At 39.3% G+C, this 25,949-nt stretch overlaps 1 protein-coding gene and 1 pseudogene across 1 annotated transcript; both read left to right on the forward strand.

The window, feature by feature from the left end:
* Positions 1–4,292: 4,292 nt before the first annotated feature.
* On the forward strand, positions 4,293–8,023 carry LOC118800387 (annotated as a pseudogene).
* A 2,322-nt stretch (positions 8,024–10,345) lies between these two features.
* Positions 10,346–18,935, forward strand: LOC118800388 (E3 ubiquitin-protein ligase TRIM39-like). Its single transcript, XM_036560594.1, has 7 exons — positions 10,346–10,452; positions 13,238–13,831; positions 13,929–14,024; positions 15,947–16,180; positions 16,276–16,423; positions 17,461–17,487; positions 17,589–18,935. The coding sequence occupies exons 2-7, from the start codon at positions 13,244–13,246 to the stop codon at positions 18,134–18,136; spliced, it is 1,641 nt and encodes a 546-aa protein (XP_036416487.1). The 5' UTR covers positions 10,346–10,452; positions 13,238–13,243; the 3' UTR covers positions 18,137–18,935.
* The last annotated feature ends 7,014 nt before the right edge of the window (positions 18,936–25,949 follow it).

Here is a 25,949-nt window from a genome sequence, read left to right on the forward strand (position 1 = left end):
TTTATAATGAATATTCTAAATTCACAAATTAAAATAAAGAAATAACAACTTCTTTACTGTAGGGCCCAAACCTGTAAAATTAAAAGGATTAAAGTCTGTTCTATCATTCCAACTAACTACAGCATCAATAAACTCCAGTTTTATTAATAACCTCTTTACTATAAGGCCTGAAATTCTATTACGAAATGTAGTAATATTTGCCATATTATTGCAACTACTTACTACAAGTAGAATTTGAATTGTATTAAAGTTTAAACATTTGTCACATGATTATCATTGGTTTATTTACTCTGGGGGGCTTTGATTGATAAATAATATTCTACACTACTAAAATGGATTTTTTTTTCTGTGGGGATTATAATGGTAAAACAAATGCATTAAAGATCTGGTCATTGATACAATTTAGTACAGGGAGCAGAAATCAAATGAAGTGTTCCAGTGAATTTTAATTTATATTGTAAAGACCAAAAATTCAACAGCTTCTTTACAGTAGGAGTCAAAATTATAAAACCAAAATTCTTAAAAAGTGCCTTATTACTAGAACTTACTACAGGAACTAGAATTTTAAGAAAGTGTTGAGATTAATGTTGATTAATGTTTTAATAATTAAACATGAAGAAGATAAATGTAGGGTTGAAAACTGTGATCAAAATGCATTAAACAGTGTATTGTGTGTGCAGCTTACTACAGCAAACAGTTAAAATTAACTGTTGGGTTGAATTATATTTAATATGTTATATACAAAAATTCAATGGCTTCTTAATTGAAGGGCATAAATTGGTCAAATCAAATGCACTGAATTGTTCCCTATTATAGTAACTAATTACAGCAAGCAGCTGTAGTTGAGTTGAGGTATGATTAATATTTAATTACAAAAAATTCAATAGCTTCTTTACTGAAGGGCCCACGTTTGTCAAACCACAGGCATTGAAAAGTTCCCTATTATTGTAACTAACTATAGCAGGAAAAATGTGAATTAAGTGTTGGGTTGAATTATAATAAATATCTTACATGAAAAATTCAATAGCTTCTTTACTGAAGGGGCTAAATTGGTCAAATCAAATTTATTGAAGAGTTCCCTATTATAGTAACGAGCTACAGCAAGCAAACATGAATTACACGTTTGGGTTGAATTATAATTAATATTTTATAAACAAAAAATTCAATAGCTTTTTTAGCAAAGGGCCCTCGTTTGTCAAACCAAATGCACTGAGGAATTCCCTATTATTGTAACTATCTACAGCAAGCAATTTTTTGTTTATAAAATATTAATTATAATTCAACCCAAAATGTAATTTAAGTTTGCTTGCTGTGGTAAGTTACTACAGTAGGGAACTCTTCAATGCTTTTGGTTTGACAAATTTAGGCCCTTTGGTATAGAAGCTATTGAATTTCTTGTATGTAGAATGTTAATCCTAATTCAACCCAGAACTTAATTCCCATTCTGCTTGCTGTAGTTAGTTACAATAATGGGGAACAATTCAGTGCATGTGGTTTGACAAATGTGGGCCCTTCGGTAAAGAAGCCATTGAATTTTTGTATATAAAATATTAATTATAATTCAACCCACCAGTTAATTTTAACTCTGCTTGCTGTAGTAACCTGCACACATAGGACACTCTTTAATGCATTTTGATTACAGTTTTCAACTCTACATTTATCTTTTTATGTTTAATTACTAAAACATTAATCAATATTAATCTCAACGCTTTCTAGTAATTCTAGTAATAAGGCACTCTTTAATAATTTTGGTTTTATAATTTTGACTCCTACTGTAAAGAAGCTGTTGAATTTTTGGTCTTTACAATATAAATTAAAATTCACTGGAACACTTCATTTGAATTCTGCTTGCTGTAGTAAACTGTATTAATGACCAGATCTTTATTGCAGTTGGTTTACCATTATGGTCCCTACAGAAACATTTTCTTTGATTTCTGTTGATTGTCAGATTGATTTTTTTTGGCCAAAACCAAAAAAAGGATGTATCTTCGTTCATTAAGACTTGCCACATTTGCCAGTTAACTGGTAAGCCTAACCGAACGCTGAAACCTGCTCCCTTTTACCCTATTCCTGCTATTAGCCAACCATTTGAGCATCTGATAGTGGATTGTGTGGACCTTTACCCAAGTCGGAAGCAGGAAGTATTTATCTTCTGACTGTGATGTGTCAAGCCACAGAATATCCTGCAGCTTATCTACTTCGTTCTATTACTGCAAAGTCTGTGGTTAAAGCTTTGACTCAGTTCATCTCAGTTTTTGGAATCCCTCGAGTCATTCAGTCTGACAAAGGGTCTAATTTTACTTCCAGTTTGTTTAGCCTGGTATTAAAACATGTCCATGTGAAACATAACCAGGCTACTGCATACCATGCCCAGAGCCAGGGAGCCTTAGAAAGGTTCCATCAGACGCTTACTGTGTTCAAATGCAAGGGGAATGGGAATCAGGGTTGCCGTGGATATTGTTGGCTGCTAGAGAGGCGTCTGAGGAAAGTTTGGGATTTAGTCCTAATCAACTTGTTTGCGCATAATATGCAGGGTCCATTGTCACTACTGACTGATGATTTAACAATGTCAGAGCCACCTAAAAATGTTTTAGATTATGTTAATGACTTTCAAAGGCATCTCTATGAAGCTGGTCAATTTGCTAAAGAAAAGCTCAGCCACTCTCAGGATAAGATGAAACGTCTCTTTGATCGTAGATCAGAGGTTCATGTGTTTCAGCCAGGTGACCAAGTACTTGCTCTGTATGCCCGTATGCTGTGGTGAGGCAGACATCTGATTTTACGTATTTGTTGGAGAAAATAGCTGAGCCTTCATTTTCCAGCTGGGCCTCTCCATGCCTTTTGGTAAATAAGCCTGATGGTTCTTTTAGGTTTTGTACTGATTATCGAAAGGTGAATGCAGTGACTAAGCCTGATTCATTTCCTTTGCGACGGGTGGATGACTGTATAGACCAGGTAGGGTCTGCTCAATTTGTGAGTAAGTTTGATTTGTTAAAAGGTTACTGGCAGTTTCCTTTAACAAAAAGAGCTCAAGATGTTTCTGCTTTCATTACACCATTTGGTCTATATTCTTACAGGGTTATGAGTTTTGGATTGTGAAATGCTCCTGTTTCATTTCAGCGTCTAATGAATCATGTCGTTTCTGGTTTAGAGGGTTGTGTTGAATATTTTCATGATGTTGTGGTGTTTAGTGGTACCTGGGATGTGCACCATCTCCATATAAGGGCACTGTTTGATTGTTTTGTCAAAGCTACACTTACAATAACCCTGGTTAAATGAGTTTGCCAAGGCTACTGTAACTTATTTGGGTATGGTTGTGGGGCAGGGACAGGTGCGTCCTATGCGGTCTACAGTGAAAGCTATGGATCAGTTTCCCACTCCCTCCACCAAGAAGGACCTGATGCGTTTTCTTGGTATGGTTGGGTTCTATCATGCTTTCTGCAAAATTTTTTTCTGTAGTGGCAGCGCCCCTTACACTTGTTGTGACAGCAAGTTAAGTTTGACTGGACTCCATCTTGTCAGCGAGTTTTGAGGAGTTGACATCACTCCTTACAGTTGCTCCAGTCTTAGCTGCACCCCGACTGGATCAGTGTTTTAAAGGTTGATGCTAGCAATGTAGGTGTGGGAGCCGTTTTGTTGCAGGTTTCTCAGCATGGCATAGATCATCCAGTGGGTTTCTTTTTCAGAAAATTAAATTCCTACCAGTTGAATTATTCCATAATAGAGAAAGAGGTTTTGGCATTGATTTGGGCATAGAAACATTTTGAGGTCTATGTGGGTTCTGGTCATCCCCTGGTAGTGTATACAGATCACAATCCTCGTACTTTTCTGCATTCTTTACAGAACCCAAACCAGCGGTTGATAAGGTGGTGTCAGTTTTTGCAGGGGTACCACTTGGACATTCGGCATATTAAGGGTACTGATAATATAATTGCTGATGCCTTGTCACATGGCCCTAATAGTGAATAACTAATTTTTGGTTGCTGCCTTGTCTTTGTCCAGTGTTTTCTCTTTCTCTTCTGCTACCTTTTTCCTTCAGTTTCTGCTTTAAAATTACTTTTTTGGTGCCAAGGCTGCTGGTGGGCACTGGTGACTGGGGAGGCTGAGTGGTTCAGGATGGAGCGACAGGGACATGACGTTGTGCGATCCGAGCTGTTGGACCCAATCTTCTTGTTGTCCTATTTTTGTTTTTTTTTCAAGGGTGTGTGTGTGATGGGCCTGTGCCATTACAGGTGCAGCTGTAGTGGGTGGGGCTGAAGGCCTCATCAAGAACACTACTTACATCTGTGTGGTGGCCTTGTGGTGGGTTTTTTGTTTCTGTGTCCCGGGCAGTTTGGTTTTTTGGGCCAGTTTTCTTATGTCCTTTGGGCATTATGCTGCAGTTTATTTGTTTATTTTAGAGTTATGTTGGCCTTCAGTTTTGTCCTTAAGATGTTTGCACCAGATCCTTAAATTTATTTTTTATTAAAATCATTTTTTCATTTATTCACTGTGTGCTTCCCTTTTATTTGTCATGATATTGAGCCAGTCATGACAGTAAAGCCTACCTTGAAGATTAGAGGCAGTTACTGCAGCAGAGGGGGAACACAGATCTGTTAATGTTGGAAGAAATACTGGATGAGCAGGTGTCCACAAACTTTTGGCCATATAGTTTATCTTAAATACTGTCATATCTCTGATAAACGTCTCCATATTGAGTTTTATCAGTGCTGCTCAGCTCTCGTCTCAGATCACCTTCATGATGTCCCTGTGTCTCCTCAGTCAGTCATGGCTTCCTCCAGCAGTGTCCTGTCTGAAGATCAGCTCCAGTGCTCCATCTGTCTGGATGTGTTTACTGATCCAGTCTCGACTCCATGTGGACACAACTTCTGCATGGTCTGTCTCAAAGAGTGCTGGGACAGCAGTCCACACTGCCGGTGTCCAGTTTGTAAGGAGGAATTCTCCAAAAGGCCTGAGCTACGTGTGAACACTTTCATCTCTGGACTGGCTGCTCAGTTCAGGAAGTCAGTCCAGGTGAAGTCCAGCAGAGCTCCAGAAACATCTGCTACATATCTGGTGCTCTGTGACGTCTGCAGTGAAAAGAAATGTGCAGCCCTGAAGTCCTGTCTGACCTGTATGACCTCTTACTGCAAGGTTCACCTGGAACCTCATCAGAGAGTTTCCTCATTAAAGAAACACAAACTGATGGACCCTGTGGAGAACCTGGAGGACTACATCTGCCAGAAACACCAGAGACCCCTGGAGCTGTTCTGTAGAGACGACCAGACGTGTGTGTGTCAGTTCTGCACTGAGGGAGACCACAAGACTCACAGCACTGTTCCTGTAGAGGAGGAGAGTGGACAGAAGAAGGTGAGGGACAATTAGATGATGAATTAGTATCTCTTATGTTTGTACATGATAAAATGTTCTCAAATTAATGACTGACTTTGTTATAATGATCTAATTTCTACAGACTCAGCTGGTGAAGAAACAGGCAGAAGTCCAGCAGATGATCCAGGACCGACTGAAGAAGATTGAGGAAATCAAACACTCTGTAAAACTCAACAAAGTGAGTCTGAGTTTCAACAGTGAATTATTCTGCAGTTATTACTGTCTGTTCTAATAATATATAACATTCCAACCTTCGGATAATCAACATGTTCACAATATTTAAAACTCCAAAAAATCAAGAAGAGGTACAATACAAGGGAGGTGATTACCATAATAAGGTCAGAAAACGGCTATCAGTGCTTTTACTTCATCTTCATAGCTTTTGGATCCGTTATTGAAACAATAAACCTCTCAAACCACACAGTGAAACTCCACCTTCTGGAAGCTTGTACAGAAATACAGTGAACAGACACAGAATCTGATTTGTCCCCTTTCAGAGAAACACAGAGAAGGAGAAAGCAGACAGTGTGGAGGTCTTCAGAGCTCTGCTGAGCTGCACTGAGAGAAGCCAGGCGGAGCTGCTTGAGGTGATGGAGGAGAAGCAGAAAGCAGCAGAGAGGCAGGCTGAAGAGTTCATTAAAGAGCTGGAGCAGGAAATCACTGAGCTAAAGAGGAGAGACACTGAGCTGAAGCAGCTCTCCCACACTGAGGACCACCTCCACCTCCTACAGGTCAGAGTCCCTCTGTTTCTCAATAGTAATGCAGTCCAGCACAGGACAGCACTGCTCATGCTGAGGGATTTCTCCTCTCTCCTGCTGGACTGTAGGTTTACCCGTCCCTCTGCAGCTGTCCACTCACCAAGAACTGGACTGACGTCAGTATTAAGACTCATCTGAGTGTGGAGACTCTGAGGAGAGCTCTGTCTCAGCTTCAGCGGTTACTCAGTGAGGAGATGGAGAAGCTTCCTGACATCAGTAAGTGTTACTAAGCAGTAAGAGCTTCTGAGGAGTTTTATTGTAGGACAGGATTTCAGGAACTCATCAAGGTCCTCATGGTAGAAATGCAGGTTTGGAACATTTCAGTACAAAATCCTGGATTATTCTATATTAGAAACTCCCATCTATGAGAATCAGTTTATCATTTCATTTTAAAATACTATACTGAATATACTTTGATGGAAAAACTAAACCGAAATACTACAGATTAGTGATGAACAGTTATTTTGATATAAAGTTGGGTAAAATGATATTCTGGATTGAGCCCAATCTACCCAAACTGAACAGGATGCTGTGCTGTTTTAATGTGATGAGCGGAGCAGGACAGCAGAGGAAACAGCGTCTTTATAACCAGCTTCTTAAAAATACAGCATTCTTGATTAACTCTTATCAGTGAGCAGCTAAATGACTGTATTTCTATATATTAAAGGTGTTTAAGACTCTTAAACCTGCTTTCTACCAGATCATGTGATGAACTCAGTGAGATGTTGGACTTTCTGCTCAGTTCAGTCTGAATAAGTTTCCTATGACTTTAAACAGCTCAGTAAATTTAACTCTCTTTAATTATTAGATATAAATGCAGTTGAGAGCTGCTAACTAGATAGTAAACCAGAGCAGTAGGAGACGAATTAGAACTGGACTGGATGATTAAACCTGATACTGTCACCTCAAATTAGAGCTCTGGAACAGTTTCATTAGTATTTATTGTCTTACTTATGGGCTTTACGGTTTTCAAACATTTTATTCAACAAATTGTATTTTACTGAACATTTTTTTAAATTTGCAATTTATGATGTGTCTTTTGGTCTAAAAGTTACAGCATTAATGTTCAAGTGTTACAAAATTGTAGTCTATGTCCTTCTGTGTTTAGTTTAGTGAGATCTATTGAGCATTAGATTAATCAGGAATTGAATTTTACTTAAGTAAAATTATAAATTAGTGGATTCACTTCTATTGTATTTTATTCCTTTTTTCAAACAGAAATGAAGAGAATTCAACAATATGCAGGTTTGTAGATTCTTATTGATCACATGACTAAATATATGTATCTTCTCTATTTCATGCTGTTTGTTGTTAAATGGGTTTAAATTGTGTGTGTTTCTCTCAGTGGATGTAAATCTGGATTCTAAAACAGCAAATTCATACCTCATCCTCTCTGATGATGGGAAACAAGTTATATGTGGAGACACAGAACAGAATCTCCCTGATAATCCAGAGAGGTTTGATCGATGTGTCCCTGTGTTCTGGGAAAGGAGGGGTTCTCCTCAGGGAGATTTTACTATGAGGTGCAGGTCAGAGGAAAGACTAAGTGGGATTTAGGAGTGGTCAGAGAGTCCAGCAACAGGAAGGGTCTGATTAAAGCCAGCCCTGAGGATGGATACTGGACTGTGTGGCTGAGAAATGAGACTGAATATGAAGCTCTGGACACTCCCTCTGTTCCACTCTCCCTGAAACAGGCTCCCCAGAAGGTGGGGGTGTTTGTTGATTATGAGGAGGGTCTGGTCTCCTTCTATGATGTTGAGGCCAGATCTCATATCTACTCTTTCACTGGTCAGTCTTTCACTGAGAAACTCTATCCATACTTTAGCCCCTGCAACAATGATGGAGGTAAAAACTCAGCACCACTGATCATCACACCTGTTCAACACTCTAAATGAGGATCTTTTCTCACACAGAAATATTTTAGGATATCACAATAAAAATTACTCATCATAGCTTTACAGACTGAAACTGAAAGTACTGTTTTATTTATACAGTACTGAGCAAAAGTTTTATGCACCTGAAACTGAACTAAAATTAAAGTTGTTTATCTGGTCGGTGTTTATTTGTTCAGATGAAATAAAAAACACACATGATACTAAACGATGGGCAAATATTTTGTTTGTCTGTGTCTTTGTTTAACCGAAGCCCAGCATTATTTTAGTGTTCATCCAATACCTGCTTTATCTAATCAGTGCTTCATTATGTTAAACCAGCTGCTTCTAATGGAATTTAATAATCCATGTGGTCTCTGGAGGCGTCCAGGAGAAACCTGGAACCAGACTGTGTTCTTCAAACTAGCTCACAGGATATCAACCACTTTTTACACAACTAGACATTTATTTTAGTTCTTAATGTTTTTCAGGTTGATTTGCATTTATATGTTTATATCTTGCTGGATTAAAAGTTGCAGAACTGTATAAAAATTAATTTACACAGTGAACGAGTGAACAATGTAAATAAAGAAATAAATCACTGTATTTTTGCCAGTTTCCTAAATTAATTCCACAATTTTTATGAAATTAATATTAATGATGTTACCAACAATTACTTTATTAAATATTAAAATATATTAATGAAAAGCTGTTTCAAAATTACTCTGTTTAGGTAAACACTAGAGAAAACAGCAGCTAGCTAGTTTAAAGTTAGCTTCATTGTTAGCATATAGCTCACATCACTACTACTGAAATTATTAAAAAACACTGTTTACTTTTTTGATAAATGAATGTTGAGCCTTTCTGCTTATTATTATGCTAAATGCTCTTATTAAAATGTGCTAATTACTTTTCCAAGCTCATTTGGATGATAGGCTAGCACTAGCATGCTAGCTAGCATGTGATGCAAAAGTGATGAGGTCAGCTAACGCTGGACACTGAAAACTCCTTAAAAACAGACCCAGCACACAGTAAAACTGAATATCCATCATACAGAGCAGTTAGATGAGATAAAGTCTCTCCTGATCCAGTTAAATAACGCTCTGCTAGTTGTGTTGTTAGCGGCTCATTCAGATCAGCAGAAACGACAGCTGATGATTCGAACTCCAAAAGATTCAGACAATCATCAAAGGCGTCTGGAGCTGCTAGCAGAGGAGGAGCGGAGCGCGAGACGGTCTAGACTTCATCACAGTTTCTGATCTATTCTGTTAATAAAGCTGAGTCAGTGTGTCTCACAAACAGAGCTGGATCTTCCTTTAGGTATGAACTCTGTCCTGAAGGAGTTTGTTCTGTTTGATAGCTGCACAATCCCTGAACAGAGAGTCCAACTCCTTCAGGACTCCTACAGGACATTTCTGTGAGGGTCAGTTTAGGCTCTCTGATACAAACTGAGTTCAGCTCTACAGTTTCTCATTAGGCTGAATGGGATTAGACTGAATCCCAGTGCTGTGTGAAGCTGGTCTAACCTGGTAACAGCAGCTAAGAAGGTCCTCATTTGTGGGCGGAGCAAGGAGAGGTCAATCAGTGGATGGAACTGTGGAACATCAGAAGGAACACTTCACTCCCCCCCCACACACACACACACACTGACAGACATGGACCCTCACAGTAAGAGCTTCAGGGTCATTTTAGGAGCTCTCTCTGCTGCCCTCTGCTGGTGAACTGGCTTACTGTCTGAGCAATGATGGATCTGGAACTGTAATTATCAAGATGTTATTAATACATTTTCAGTGCTGGATCTGTTTATATGACCTACAAACCCAACATATGTGCTCTAAAAGGGGAAATGAAGCCTGGAAATCTTCTCCACACTAAAATTAAACTACTTCATGAATGGGAACCTTGAGAAATGCACTCACATGAAACTTCTTGGAAAAAACACTATACTTTTTGGGAGGATTTTAGAAACGTTTGGTTGCTTTTACTCTATAAAACATTTTAACAGAATCCAATTGTAAAATTAAAGGAAATTCTTCAAACCAGAAGATCAGAAAACTGACAGCACTTAAAGGGTCTAATGTCTGTAAAACAGCTCAGATTAAGTAGCACATTAAACATCTTCATTCAGTCAGATCCACTTTCACACTGTTGAAGAAGGTGAAGTGTTTCTGTCTTTGCTGTGAAAAAGATGGACATTAGGACTCTGTAATTCAGTTATTAAACTCCTCCACCTGGTGGCCGAAACTCGCAACTGCAACACACTGCCGCGTTGAAACGATGGGCGTGACCTAGTGACGTCACCCCGGAGAAGCGAAAGTAAAGCGCGAAGCTGCTTCGTGAACAGAATCCAGTTGTTTTCAGCTGAACTCGATCTCCAGTCTGAAGCTCCTCCAGTGTTTGTAGAGAAGCTGAAGCTCCTGCAGGTGAACTCTCAGGAACAAGAGTCCAGAAAGGTGAAGCTGCTGAAGGTTCTAAGGTTTCTGATCTGCAGTGTTTCTGAAGGTTCTAAGGTTTCTGATCTGCAGTGTTTCTGCTGAGGCTCTGCTGTTCAGCACATTTCTGTCAGTAACGCCTTCAGCTGCTTCAGGACATTTACTGGTGTTGAACTGCTGGAGATGCTCTGTGTGTGGATTTATCTGGCATGTTGGAGCTGAGCTGTGTGATCTGTGCTGACAGGGCGAGAGCAGACAGAGAGAGCGGTCAGCACAAAGAGCAGCTTTTAGAGCCGTTAAAGAGGTGGAGTGTGGAGCTGATCAGTCAGACCAATGGGACTGATTTCACTCTCATACAGTTCACTGTCTTTCAGAGTCTGATCTGATCACTAAACACTGGGCACAGCGTTACTGAATGATCAGGGGGTCATCATCAACCGGGGGGTCGTGTTCTGGGTGGTCTCAAACAGGGCTGGGTGATGGGTGGTCTATCAGGGCGTTGGCTGGGTGTGTAAAGATCCGGAGCTCAGCTCAGTTCACTGCAGGACTGAGATGATTCATCCTCTCTCTCTCTCTCTCTCTCTGTCTCTGTCTTTCTCTGTCTATCTATATCTATCTATCTTAGTTTCTCTCTCTCTGACCCACCATCTGTCTCTGTATCTCTATCATGCTCTCTCTCGCTCTATCGCTCCCTCTCTCTTTCTAGCTCTTTCTCTACCTCCCTCTGTCTCTTTTTTAACTCTCTCTCTCACATGTATTGCTCAATCACTCCCTCTCCCTCGCTCTTTCTCTCTATATTGCTTCTTCTCTGCAATTTCACCTGTAAACTGTTTTTTACTTTTTTTACTTTTTATTTAATGTGTATTTATTTAAAGATTTACAACAGAACATCAACAGAACTTGCAGTGACTCAGCACTGTTGACTGTTGATTCTTAAAAACAGAAGAAAAGAGTAAAAACACTGATTTAACAGAAAATGTGGGTCAGAAACAGAAATGTTTCATCAACAGTGACGTTCTTAAAATGCTTTTTTTTGTATTTTTATCACTTTTATATGTCTTTTTATTTTTATAGTTTATCTCTATTTTTTCTTTTGGTTTTATTTATGTAAAGCACACTGAATTGCCTTTTACAGTATGAACAAAAATAATTTTCCTTGTCTTTAGTTATTTATATATGTTGGATTATATTTATATATATTTATTTTATTGTCATTTCATGTGTTCCTTAGTCAACTGACTTATTTTCTGTGGAATATGTGTTATTAGTGTGTTAACATGTCATGTGAGCACTCACCAAGACAAACTCCTCGTATGTGTGACATACTTGGAGAAATAAAGTGATTCTGATTCTGATTTTAGCTGATATTTTAACACGTTGATCCGTCGTTCAGTAAAACTCTTCTGCCTACAACAATATCATAAATATAAAAGATCATGCTGCAGTAAACTGTTCTATCTGGGTCATTGTCTGAGTGTCCTGAAGGACAGAGTTAGAGGTTCTGGTACTGACCCGAGCCCGATGAAAACTTGAGTGTTAACCACCTCATTAGCATAGACTGGAGAATGAAATACAGAAATAAAAAAAAGTAAAATAGTAATTCATTTATTTCAGTATTTCTGCTCATATGCATGTATACACATTCATTTATTTATGCATACATACTTATATGTATTAATCTCTTTATTTATCGTTTTATTCTTCACATGTACTTCTTTTTGCTTTATGCCACGTTATTTAATTATTTATTCATTCATTCATTCATGTGTTTATTTCAGTTTATGAATTATTTTGATACGTTTCTTCCACAAAGGGACGTGTAGAAAAGAAATGCTTTGGTGTTTCTACAATGAGTAAAAAAATCTCCTGCCTCCAAAATGACCTTTTTTTCCTAAGATAATCTTCTCAAGATGTTTTCTCTGTATAATTATCTCGACACATTTGTCAGGATATTTATCTGAAGACACTTTTCTGGAGTGAATGTAAGGGTGAGGCATCTTCTTTGTACTCTAGATGGCATCAGTACACTGTTTGAGGTGTCTTTGTGTTTGAGACTGAGTTCAGAATAAAGAGCTATATAGTGGTCAGTTTCCATCAGAATAGCTCCAATATCAGATACACAACTTCCAGGCCTGAAACACGGACAGTGGGCTTGGAGAGGTAGCAGTGAAAGGGACACTGTCTGAATGAGGTATTGGCATCTACAGGGTGGAGTGAGGAATACTTTTAGTTTTTCTCTATATATCTCAAGATCATTATGCTGAGAAAATGATCTATAGATAATTATCTCAGGATGATTTTGAAAATGATCACTTTTCAGATTTAGTCATATTGATAGCAATATATTTGATAGATAATCAGCATTATATCCATGATGGTCTCTGTTGCCAAGCAGGTAGTTTTTAGCTTTTTAACTCTATTTTGAGTTCTTTACTCATGATATCCAGAACGTCACAGGTAACTGCAGTGTGTGTCATCTGACGGGTCAGATTGCTTTAAAGAACAGTTCAAAATACATAAATATTAAATATAAATTAAATATCCTTTGTGTGTTCTGTCTGGTTCCCTTTGGTGTCGTTTTAAGAGAAGAAAACAGAACAAAATAGTCCAATAAATACAAACTATATTAGATCTGTAAGACATTCTTTTAGCACAGAGTAGCAGCACTATTAACTAATGCCACTTTAAATACCATCTGTTACCGTTACGCTGTGAGATGTGTGTACAATGTCTCCATATTGAGTTTTCTCAGTGCTGCTCAGCTCTCGTCTCAGATCCCCTTCATGATGTCTCTCTGTCTCCTCAGTCAGTCATGGCTTCCTCCAGCAGTGTCCTGTCTGAAGATCAGCTCCAGTGCTCTCTCTGTCTGGATGTGTTCACTGATCCAGTCTCGACTCCATGTGGACACAACTTCTGCATGGTGTGTCTCAAAGAGTGCTGGGACAGCAGTCCACGCTGCCAGTGTCCATTTTGTAAGGAGGAGTTCTCCAAAAGGCCTGAGCTACGTGTGAACACGTTCATCTCTGGACTGGCTGCTCAGTTCAGGAAGTCAGATCAGGTGAAGTCCAGCAGAGCTCCAGAAAAACCTCCCTCCAAACCTAAAAAGGTGCTGTGTGAATCCTGCACTGAGGAAAAGCTGGAGGCTCTAAAGTCCTGTCTGAGCTGTGTGAACTCTTACTGCAAGATTCATCTGGAACCTCATCAGAGAGTTTCTTCATTAAAGGAACACAAACTGATGGACCCTGTGGAGAACCTGGAGGACTACATCTGCCAGAAACACCAGAGACCCCTGGAGCTGTTCTGTAGAGACGACCAGACGTGTGTGTGTCAGTTCTGCACTGAGGGAGACCACAAGACTCACAGCACTGTTCCTGTAGAGGAGGAGAGTGGACAGAAGAAGGTGAGGGACATTTAGACAATTATTAGCTTGTGTGTTTTTCTATGATAAAAATGTCCTCAAATCAATGATTGGCTCATGATGTGTTTAATTTCTATAGATTCAGCTGATGAAGACCCAGGCAGAAGTTCAGCAGATGATCCAGGACGAACTAAAGAAGATTGAGGAAATCAAACACTGTGTAGAGCTCAACAAAGTGAGTCAAAGATACTGTCCATTCATAATCATACATAAGTAAGATTACATCCTACAGTTAATCAACATTTTTACAATCTTTTTGATCTCAAAATATTCGTCCAAAATATGTTCAATTAAAATATGTGTTTAATTAATTTAGAAATGACTGTTGAACATTGAACATTATAAACAGTGGTAAATTTTGTTTTGTTCTATTTTGTTGCCCATCAGCCATTAAGGACTGGGATGTTGTGACCATTTGAGCAAAGATAAGGCTTTACTACTTTAGTTGCGTCCAGTTACTTCACAGACTTTCATGAAAAAAATTGAGCAAAACCTTCAATTTAACTGTTGAATCCATGCAAGAATTGAAAGCTGCACTCTAATTAGTTTTTAGTTATGAGATATTATGGGATATTTTCTTCATAAGATTCTGAACTGTTGCCATGTAACAATGGACCAGCTTTTCACCCTTTCACAGATTGTTGAGGGGCATGGGAGTTTGCCAACCCAGTCTACATATGTTTCGTGGACTTAGAGAAGGCTTACGACTGTGTTCTCCGAGATATGTTGTGGGAGGTCCTCCGGGAGTATGGGGTGCCGGGACTACTACTGTGAGCCATTTGGTCTCTGTACGCCCAGAGTGAGAATTGTGTTTATATACTCTGCATTAGGTCAGGCTCATTCAGTGTTAGTGTTGGACTCCACCAAGGTTGTGCCTTTTCTCCACTCCTGTTCGTGATATTTGTGGACAGGGTGTCAAGGCGTAGCCGAGGTCAGGAGAGCATTATGCGTGGAGGCCGGAGGGTGGCGTCTCTGCAATTTGCAGATGATAATGTCCATTTGGTTGGATCGCATGGATGCCTCCAGCGCTCACTGGAACGGTTTGCAGCTGAGTGTGAAGTGGTTGGTATGCGGATCAGCACCTCCAAGTCCATGGTCCTAGCCCGGAAAAGGATGGCATTCCACTCCAGGTAAGGGGAAAGGACCTGCCTCAGGTGAAGGAACTTAAGTATCTCTGAGTCTTGTTCACGAGTGATGTGAAGAGGGATGTTGAGAACGACCACAGGCTGGGACAGGCAGCAGCAGTAATGCAGTCACTGTACCAGACTGTAGTGGTGAAGAGGCAGCTGAGCCATAAGGCAAAGCTCTCTGTTTACTGGTCGGTCTACATCCCGACCCTCACCTATGGTCATGAGCTGTGGATAATGACCAAAAGAATTAGCTTGATAGGGTGAGGAGCTTGGACATCCCTGAGGAGCTCGTAGTAGAGCCGCTACTCCTACGAATTGAGAGGAGCCAATTGAGGTGGTACGGGTATCTGATCCTGAACACCTCCCAGTGGGGTTTACCAGGCCTACTGGGACAAGATCCCTTGGTCGTCCTAGGACCCGTTGGAGGAATTATATCTCCAAGTTGGCCTGAGAGCAGCTTGGGGTCCCCTGGAATGAGCTGGAGGAAGTTGCAGGGGACAGGGTCATCTGGGATTCTCTGCTCTCCCAACTGCTACCGCGACCCTAACTGGATTAAGCAGTTAATGATGATGATGATGATGATGAATATTGAATTAAATTGGTAAAGGACAGGCTGAACAGACAGACGGAGAGGTCCTAGGTGAGTTGGCATGGAATTAACTAGTTGTTTTTATTATATATTTTGCAAATAATGGTAAAGTTATTTTATAATGAATTCATGTCTATATTTTACGTTGTGCTAATTTGAACAGTAAGTTTACAAGGGTGGTGATCCTTTGTATAGTGTACACAGATGGGCTATAAGAAGGTTAGAAAACGGCTATCAGTGCTTTTACTTCATCTTCATAGTTTTTAGATCCGTTATTGGAACAATAAACCTCTCAAACTACACAGTGAAACTCCCCCTTCTGGAAGCTTGTACAAAAATACAGTGAACAGACACAGAATCTGATTTGTCCCCTTTCAGAGAAACACAGAGAAGGAGAAAGCAGACAGTGTGGAGGTCTTCAGAGCTCTGCTGAGCTGCATTGAGAGAAGCCAGGCGGAGCTGCTTGAGGTGATGGAGGAGAAGCAGAAAGCAGCAGAGAGGCAGGCTGAAGAGTTCATTAAAGAGCTGGAGCAGGAAATCACTGAGCTAAAGCGGAGAGACACTGAGCTGGAGCAGCTCTCACACACTGAGGACCACCTCCACCTCCTACAGGTCAGAGTCCCTCTGTTTCTCAATAGTAATGCAGTCCAGCACAGGACAGCACTGCCCATGCTGAGGGATTTCTCCTCTCTCCTGCTGGACTGTAGGTTTACCCGTCCCTCTGCAGCCGTCCACTCACCAAGAACTGGACTGACGTCAGTATTAAGACTCATCTGAGTGTGGAGACTCTGAGGGGAGCTCTGTCTCAGCTTCAGCAATCACTCAGTGAGGAGATGGAGAAGCTTCCTGACATCAGTAAGTGTTACTGAGCAGTAAGAGCTTCTGAGGAGTTATACTGTAGGATGGGATTTCAAGAACTCATTAAGGTCCTGATGGTAGAAATGCAGGTTTGGTACATTTCAATGCTAAATCCTGGATTATTATATTAGAAACTCCCATCTATGAGAATTTGTTTATTAGGATTTAAACTGACAAATATCTTCATATTTCATAACTGAAATAAAAGTTATTCAACAGATCATCTTCACTGAAAGACTAGTGTAAATAGCAGTGAAAAACACAATTGAGGAACAGTTATTTTGGTAGAAATTTGGGTAAAATGATATTCTGGATTGAGCCCAATCTACCCAAACTGAACAGGATGCTGTGCTGTTTTAATGTGATGAGTGGAGCAGGACAGCAGAGGAAACAGCATCTTTATAACCAGCTTCTTAAAAATACAGCATTCTGGATTAACTCTTATCAGTGAGCAGCTAAATGACTGTATTTCTATATATTAAAGGTGTTTAAGACTCTTAAACCTGCTTTCTACCAGATCATGTGATGAACTCAGTGAGATGTTGGACTTTCTGCTCAGTTCAGTCTGAATAAGTTTCCTTTGACTTTAAACAGCTCAGTAGATTTAACTCTCTTTAATTATTAGATATAAATGCAGTTGAGAGCTGATAACTAGATAGTAAACCAGAGCAGTAGGAGACGAATTAGAACTGGACTGGATGATTAAACCTGATACTGTCACCTCAAATTAGAGCTCTGAAACAGTTTCATTAGGATTTAATGTCTTACTTGTGGTTTTACAGTTTTCAAACATTTTATTCAACAAATTGTATTTCACCTTATATTTTTTAAATTTACCATTTATGATGTGTCTTTTGGTCTAAAAGTTACAGCATTAATGTTCAAGTGTTGCAAAATTGTATTCTATGTCCTTCTGTGTTAAGGTCAGTGAGCTCTATTTAGGATTAGATTAATGAGGAATTGAATTTTACTTAAGCAAAATTATAAATGAGTGGACTCACTTTTATTATCTTTTATTTCTTTTTTTCAAACAGAAATGAAGAGAATTCAACAATATGCAGGTATTTAGACTCTTATTGATCACATAACTAAATATGTGTACCTTCTCTATTTCATGCTGTTTGTTGTTTAAATGGGTTTAAATTGTGTGTGTTTCTCTCAGTGGATGTAACTCTGGATCCTGAAACAGCAAAGCCATACCTCATCCTCTCTGATGATGGGAAACAAGTAACACATGGAGACACTCGACAGAATCTCCCTGATAATCCAAAGAGGTTTGATGGTTGTGCCTGTGTTCTGGGAAAGGAGGGGTTCTCCTCAGGGAGATTTTACTATGAGGTGCAGGTCAGAGGGAAGACTGAGTGGGATATAGGAGTGGTCAGAGAGTCCTTCAACAGGAAGGGTCTGATTAAAGCCAGCCCTAAGAAAGGATACTGGTCTGTGTGTCTGAGGAATGAGACTGAATATAAAGCTCTGGACACTCCCTCTGTTCCACTCTCCCTGAAACAGGCCCCCCAGAAGGTGGGGGTGTTTGTGGATTATGAGGAGGGTCTGGTCTCCTTCTATGATGTTGAGTCCAGATGTCATATTTACTCTTTCACTGGTCAGTCTTTCAATGAAAAGATCTATCCGTTGTTTAGCCCCTGTCCCAATGATGGAGGTAAAAACTCAGCACCACTGATCATCACACCTGTTCAACATTGTAAATGAGGATCTTTTCTCACACAGAAACATTTTAGGATGTGAAAAACTGACTAGTCACAACTTTACAGACTGTAACTGAAAGTGTTATTTATATATACAGTACTGTGCAAAAGTTTTAAGCATCTGAGAAAATGATATCAAAAACTATTTATCTGACAAGTATTTACGTATTTAGACAATCAGTAATATTAAAATAAATATAAATAACATTAATATAATGAGGAACTGTCACGCCTTCTGCCGAGGATGCCTCCTCCACCTGTTCCTTTTCGCTCAGATCCCTTGAGTCCTTGAACGGCCCCGAGGACTACAACTCCCATGAATCAGTGGGAGACCACGTGACTCCTACTCCACCGACATCAACCAATGAACATTAATTTCAGCGTTCAGCCTCACCAGAATTCTAAACTGTCACACCTGTTTTTCATCACAGCTTATTAGCCAGTTTGTATATAAAGCCCGGGCTTTAGCTTAGAACTTTGCGAAGTATTGCCACCCCTTTTTTGTTGCGTACTGAGCATTCTTTGTTTGCAAGTTTTTTCGTGTATGACCTGTTTTTCATATTTCTGACCTGCCCTTTTTGTCTTTGCCCTTTTTTGGTTTGTTCGCTGGATCCTGTATGAGATTTTGATTTTTTGAACTCGGACTGGTTTCTAGCTCTCTGGTTCTGACCCTCGCCTGTTTTGACTACGCCCTCTGTACATCCATCAAAACCTCAAGTAAACTTCAACCTTGTCCTTTTACCTGCGAGCGTCTGATCTGTGTTGACATCGTAACAGGAAAGAGTTTTTGTGTGTCAGTGTGAGTAAAGGTGGTATTAATTATAGCAATATTAATATCACTTGTAAGTGTAAAGCTCACTCTCAACAAGATCATGAAAAAACAGAAAAGTCCTGAAAGTGGCCCACAGTGTGTTTTAGAATGAAACCCTTCAGATATTCTTTATCACATCATTCTGAAAGAACAGTTGTTTTTGTTTACTGTGTGGCTGAGATATTTCAGTTCATCCACAGTGACCATATTCTCAGATTATTAGTCTGTACACATTTAATCTGTACATAGTTAATCAGCCAAATAATAACATCACCTGTACATGTTTCACTGTGTTCTGTCTTATTATACAGATCCAGTCTCATCATATTCACTGTCCTGAATAAACTCTTATAAATATCTGGTATCACGAAGCTCTTTCTTCAACAGGCACTGTTAAAGTCTGTACAGCATCCTATTAACTATGAACCAGCCTTACACTATTACTGCAAGAATGAGTTTGAGAAATAAGAGAAGAACATTACAAACCTCTGAACATCCACTGACATCATCAGGGGTCATCTGGATGGACATTTCATACACACACACACACACATCTTCTAAGCCGCTTCTTCCTCAGGATCGCGGGGGTTGCCGGAGCCTATTCCAGCTGTCATTGGGTGGAAGACAGGATACACCCTGGACAGGTCGCCAGTCCATCACAGGGCAGACAGACAGACATACACATTCACTCATGTCCAACAGGCCTGGCTGTATGTCTTTGGACTGTGGGAGGAAACCGGAGAGAGGAAACTCCACACAGAAAGGAATCAAACCCAGGCCCTTCTTGCTGTGAGGTGACAGCGCTACCCACTGCACCACCATGCCGCCCCACATTTTATACAGATTTCTCTAAAATATATTAAAACAGAAAATGTGGTATAAGTGAAACAGGCAGATGGTTAAAGTCCAGCAGTAGATTGTAATGCATTATAGAATAAGATGAACATTATTCTAAAGCATTCAGTGTTTTAACCAACATGTTTAGCTACTGAAATACATCAAAATGTACATTTACCAAATATTTGGTACTTCAGTTTCACAACCAAATGAACATTAATGTAGCTATATGCAGTTAATTTATCGAATATTAAAATATGTTAATAAAAAGCTGCATCAAAAGTTACTCTGTTCAGGTAAACACCAGAGAAAACAGCATATAGCTCACATCACTGCTACTGAAATTATTTAAAAAAAACTGTTTACTTGTTGGATGAATGAATGTTGTGCTAAATGCTGTTATTAAAATGTGCTAATTGTTTTTACCAAACTCATTTGGATGACAGGCTAGCACTAGCATGCTAGCTAACATGTGGTGCAAAAGTGATGAGGTCAGCTAACACTGGACACTGAAAAGTCCTTAAAAACAGACCCAGTACACAGTAAAGCTGAATATCCCATCATACAGAGCAGTTTGATGAGATAAAGTCTCTCCTGATCCAGTTAAATTACGCTCTGCTAGTCGTGTTGTTAGCGGCTCATTCAGATCAGCAGAAATGACAGTTGATGATTCAAACTCCAAAAGATTCAGACGATCATCAAAGGCGTCTGGAGCCGCTAGCAGAGGAGGAGCGGAGCGCGAGACGGTCTAGACTTCATCACAGTTTCTGATCTAGTCTGTTAATAAAGCTGAGTCAGTGTGTCTCACAAACAGAGCTGGATCTTTCTTTAGGTACGAACTCTGTCCTGAAGGAGTTTGTTCTGTTTGATAGCTGCACAATCCCTGAACAGAGAGTCCAACTCCTTCAGGACTCCTACAGGACATTTCTGTGAGGGTCAGTTTAGGCTCTCTGATACAAACTGAGTTCAGCTCTACAGTTTCTCATTAGGCTGAATGGGATTAGACTGAATCCCAGTGCTGTGTGAAGCTGGTCTAACCTGGTAACAGCAGCTAAGAAGGTCCTCATTTGTGAGCGGAGCACGGAGAGGTCAATCAGTGGATGGAACTGTGGAACGTCAGAAGGAACACTTCACCCCCCCCCCGCCCCCGCCCCCGCCCCACACACACTGACAAACATGGACCCTCACAGTAAGAGCTTCAGGGTCATTTTAGGAGCTCTCTCTGCTGCCCTCTGCTGGTGAACTGGCTTACTGTCTGAGCAATGATGGATCTGGAACTGTAATTATCAAGATGTTATTAATACATTTTCAGTGCTGGATCTGTTTATATGACCTAAAAACCCAACATATGTGCTCTAAAAGGGGAAATGAAGCCTGGAAATCTTCTCCACACTAAAATCAAAACTACTTCATGAATGTGAACCTTGAGAAATGCACTCAGATTAAACTGCTTTTTAAAAAATAACTATAAATTAACAACCATTTTAGCTTTTGGCTACCTTTATTTTTTTATATGTAGGCAGGGGTGGTCCCTCCACCCAGTAGGGATTATTTTTAACACTTTATCTAGGAAAATCGAGTAAGTGACAGGATCTGTGTCCCCACCCCCGATACTTTCAGTCTCAACACTCACCCATGTAGTATGTTGGTACCTATCTTGCTGCAAGGAATGATCAGTGTGTATGTATGTGAAAGATATGGCAAGGTGGGCTTCAGGAATTATCTGAATCACAGCAGCAACCTGAAGTGTGAAATGTAAGTTAGACATGTATCAGTCAGACCTAGCATTAGACCCGCCCGCCCCAGATCTAACAAGACAGGTGAGATGCCCCACTCCTAGAGAAATGTAGAATTAGAGAGACAGCAATTACCAAAAAAAAGAAATATTTATTTAAAAAATGAATTAAAGTGCTTGTTCTCTTAGTTTCAGCTCTCTTTTCTTTTTGAAAGAAAAACTGTGTAATCAATACCAAGATACTAGGTAACAAACGGGGATGACCATGTAGAACTGGTGGATTCAGTCTTTTACACAGTAGTGTCCTCTTTTCAAAATGAGACAAAATTCAAACAGCAAACAAAACTCAGAATTCACCATATAGAGAAAAAACTCTGAAAAAAAAAACTCTTTCACTCTTTTAGCTTGTAAAACGATTTAGATTAAGACAAAGGAATGGACAGTTCCTCTTCTGAACAGTCATACAATCAATAAATGGCAGAAATATCACCCTTTACTTCTATGCAACAGTGCAAGTTATTCAGTCTCTGATAATAACTCAGTTTCCAGTCTGAACGCTTCCGTCATCGTGCGCGCGACACTAGATGCAGAAAGTATAATCCAGCCCTTACGGTACATTTACACTGCTCCTCCACATCGACGGATGTGAATGCACTCCCCCCTTCAGCTGGCTGCATGTGGGCGTGACAAAGACGTTCTGCGTCATCCAATTAAATCACGTCCTGCTAAGTGAAAAATCAAATTTAGTCAAAAACCAAATTTAGTATGTTGTTAATCCAGTTGTTTTCAGCTGAACTCGATCTCCAGTCTGAAGCTCCTCCAGTGTTTGTAGAGAAGCTGAAGCTCCTGCAGGTGAACTCTCAGGAACAAGAGTCCAGAAAGGTGAAGCTGCTGAAGGTTCTAAGGTTTCTGATCTGCAGTGTTTCTGATGAGGCTCTGCTGTTCAGCACATTTCTGTCAGTAACGCCTTCAGCTGCTTCAGGACATTTACTGGTGTTGAACTGCTGGAGATGCTCTGTGTGTGGATTTATCTGACATGTTGGAGCTGAGCTGTGTGATCTGTGCTGACAGGGCAAGAGCAGACAGAGAGAGCGGTCAGCACAAAGAGCAGCTTTTAGAAACGTTAAACAGTGTTACTGCCCGCCTACCAGCAATCTCTGCATGCCCTCACACAGCACAGAGAGCTACAAAGTAAAATCAGCTCTGAAATGAGATTTATTTCTCAATGTTACTCTGATAGGCCTCTAACAGTAGTTATCAGTTAATCATTGGTGAATCTAAATATTTCTGTCCAATGACAGGCTGTTTTTTCCCTTTTCTATATTTTAAATATTGTTTTGCTATCCAGTGTCGACCAGAAGAGGATGGGTTCCTCTTTTGAGTTTTGGTTTCTCTCAAGGTTTCTTTCTCTTGCTCTTAGGGAGTTTTTACTTGCCACTGCTGCCCTTGGCGACACTCATTTGGGGATTGGATCTGAATTTACTGTAAAGCTGCTTTGTGACAATAAAATAAAGTGTGACTAATAAAAAAAATAGGAGAATCCAATAAAACAAATAACATACAGACTACATGCTTTTAAAATCATTTATTGAACAGCGTGGTCAAAGTTTGTTGGAAAAATAATGTGAACCTGTGCTTTTCAATAAATAGTTTGACACCCTTGAGCAATAATGACATTTCCTGTACGTGTGAATAAATTTTGGCTCATTACTACTTACAGAACTGCTTCTACACTAATTGATTAGTTGACTGCCTGCTTTGGTTACTGGTTTATTGCAACAGATCTCTCTGTTCTTAAGGATTAAGGAATAAAAAGTTAAAATTTAGAAGAAAGGTGGTCAGGCTTAGAATACACAAAGAATAATAAACTGTTACATACATCAGTTTAAGACTTGGAAAGTCTGAACATGTCACCAGTGTCGGCAGATCTTTTAGATTACATTACAACACACTCATCACAATCAAAATGTTATATTCACTATCACCAATTAATTATAAAGTTATATATACAATGCCTATAAAGAATTAAAATCTATTAAACGTAGTCTAGTACCGTTTTTAAATGGCTCTTATATTAAATTCTTATATTAAATTCGTTACAAATTATGAATCAATGAAAAATGACCATGAACAAGATGGTCAGTATACTATCTAGAGATGTTGTGGCTGTACTGAATGGCTGTTTTGTAAGGTTTTTGGTGGTTTGGGTTTCCATAGGACTGGTGGTGACCGTGGTCATGGTGGGGGCGGAGGTCCTAGTGGTGGTGCTTGTACTCAAAGTTGTCAGTACTTCCTGGCCCAGTGCTGTGAGAGGGAACATGGAAGCAGGTGGGGTCATTTAAAGACATTTTATAAAATCAATCTTTTCCATTAATATTACGTTCTGCAAAAACACTGCATACTGCAAAAAGTATTTTAAGTACACAATACTTAAATAATATTGGAAGAATACCATTAAACTTTATTCAATTGATAAATATTAAGTATTGAACACTCACTAGCAGTGATACTGGATGGGATAATGTCTAGGAAAACCTTGTAGTCATTTATTGCTGATTTTAGTAATTCAACTGTGAATGTTGTATTTGGAACAACTGTTTCATTTTGAAAGATTAGCTGAACGTCCACACCCACTGAATTAGGCCTGCAGATGGAGACAAGAAAACAAAGACAGTCAATGTTTAGCAATGACTTATTTGGCAGTTTATGGTATAAGCTGCAGTTACACAACAGATATGATTATTTTTCCACCTTCTATTTTTAAGCACTAGTAGCAGGACTGAGATTAGGCAATACATTAGATTTGAAATCAGGCTTCTTTTTTCTCACTAAAAATTGTTTCCTAAAAGAAATCATTATATTTTGATTTTTTCCCTCTTACATTGCTCCCACCAAACAGTAACAAGAATAGAAAATCAAAATCAAACTCCTATCAATATTATAAAGGCACTATAAATAAAGTTGCTATTATTATTAACATTATTATTATTAGTAAAGCAAACTAGAATGATAAAAAGTGTGCACATAAAATGTCCAGAAAAAAATAATTAACTAGGAATTTTAAATAGAAACATCAGTCATTTTGAACTGTACTGAAAGGTGACTGAACTTTCTTGGCAACATAGACTAGTATTGTGTGTCACGGCACACAAACATAGGCATTCAGCAATCCCAAAGCAAATATCAAAGGCTTCCATAAATATACCTTTACTTTAAATTTAAAGTGTACTTGCTTGTATTTACATTAAATAACACAGTCAATGTAAAAAAAATAGCCTATTTTGTTATAAAGTACACCGCAGAGTTCTGGCTATTGACAGTCATACTGTGGTGTGATAAAAGCTGGAGCATCAGAGACTTCTGACATTTTTGCACAAATTATGTCATTTTCAACAAAAGTAATATATATATGTATATTATACATTTATGACACTTTTTACTGGATTTATGTTTGTATATATTTTAATGATGTATGATGATTTTATAAGTAAAAACATTCCTACTGCTAAGATGCATACACTGTATATACATATGTGTGTTTTCTTACTTCAGAAGTGACATTTTTGGCCAGAGTGATGTACTCGGCTGAGGAAGGGTTGTTGTAAGCAGAAATGAAAACTCTTTGCATGCGAAGATGTAAAGTAAGAACTCCTTCTTCTGCTTTAGCTGGTTCAGCTATGACTGTTGCAGCCTGAATGACTAAGGAAGTAGTTGAAATAACAGAAGTGCTCGTGTTTACAGCAGTGATAGCTTCAGAGATTATTACAGCCGTGGATGATGTCTGGTCTTCCGTGGGCTTTGTAATTGTAGAAGCATCCAATTCTGTTGCAATATAAAAATGTTGTGTAGATGCAGGAGTGGTTTCTCTTTGTCCTAATGTTACAGATGTTAATGTTTCTGCTGTTGAAGTTGCATGTTCATCTGTTGCTGATGTTTCTGGCAGTGTTACCAAAGTGGAGCTTTCTGGTAAAGTTACAGGGTCACCTACTAACAGTGTTGGAAATGTTTCTGTTAAACTCAAAGACGTAAGTGATGAACGTTCTGGTAGACTTCTTTGAAATGTTGATGACATTTCTGATACAGCTGTTCTTGCGAATGGACCTTTAGTTTGACTATTGTCAGCTGTGGACATCACACCTGTTACGAGAGTTGTGAAAATTTCAGCTGCTGATCCAGAGACAAAAAGTCTTGCAGGTTCAGCAGTAGATGTAAGAGTAGATGTGGTTGTGACAGACTCAATAAGAGGTTGAATAAAAGGAGCAGACTGACTTAAAGGGTTGGTCTGAATGGAGGTTACAAGAGACTGCTTGACTGTATTCAGATTCACAGTTGATTTCTCAGTCAAAGTCAGTGATGCACCAGTAGCTGCTGGTGTCAGGGTTGCCTTTGTAGCTGTAGAGTCTGCAGTCACTGGCAGTTCAGTTGCAACTGCAG

The sequence above is a fragment of the Colossoma macropomum genome, unplaced genomic scaffold, assembly GCF_904425465.1.
Source record: "Colossoma macropomum unplaced genomic scaffold, Colossoma_macropomum, whole genome shotgun sequence".
Classification (NCBI taxonomy): domain Eukaryota; kingdom Metazoa; phylum Chordata; class Actinopteri; order Characiformes; family Serrasalmidae; genus Colossoma; species Colossoma macropomum.

Coding starts and splice junctions, on each gene's coding strand:
- LOC118800388 (XM_036560594.1), top strand. CDS start 13,244: ATGGCTTCCTCCAGCAGTGTCCTGTCTGAAGATCAGCTCCAGTGCTCT. Junction 14,025..15,946: donor ACTGTGTAGAGCTCAACAAA/GTGAGTCAAAGA, acceptor GTCCCCTTTCAG/AGAAACACAGAGAAGGAGAA. Junction 16,424..17,460: donor GGAGAAGCTTCCTGACATCA/GTAAGTGTTACT, acceptor TTTTTCAAACAG/AAATGAAGAGAATTCAACAA.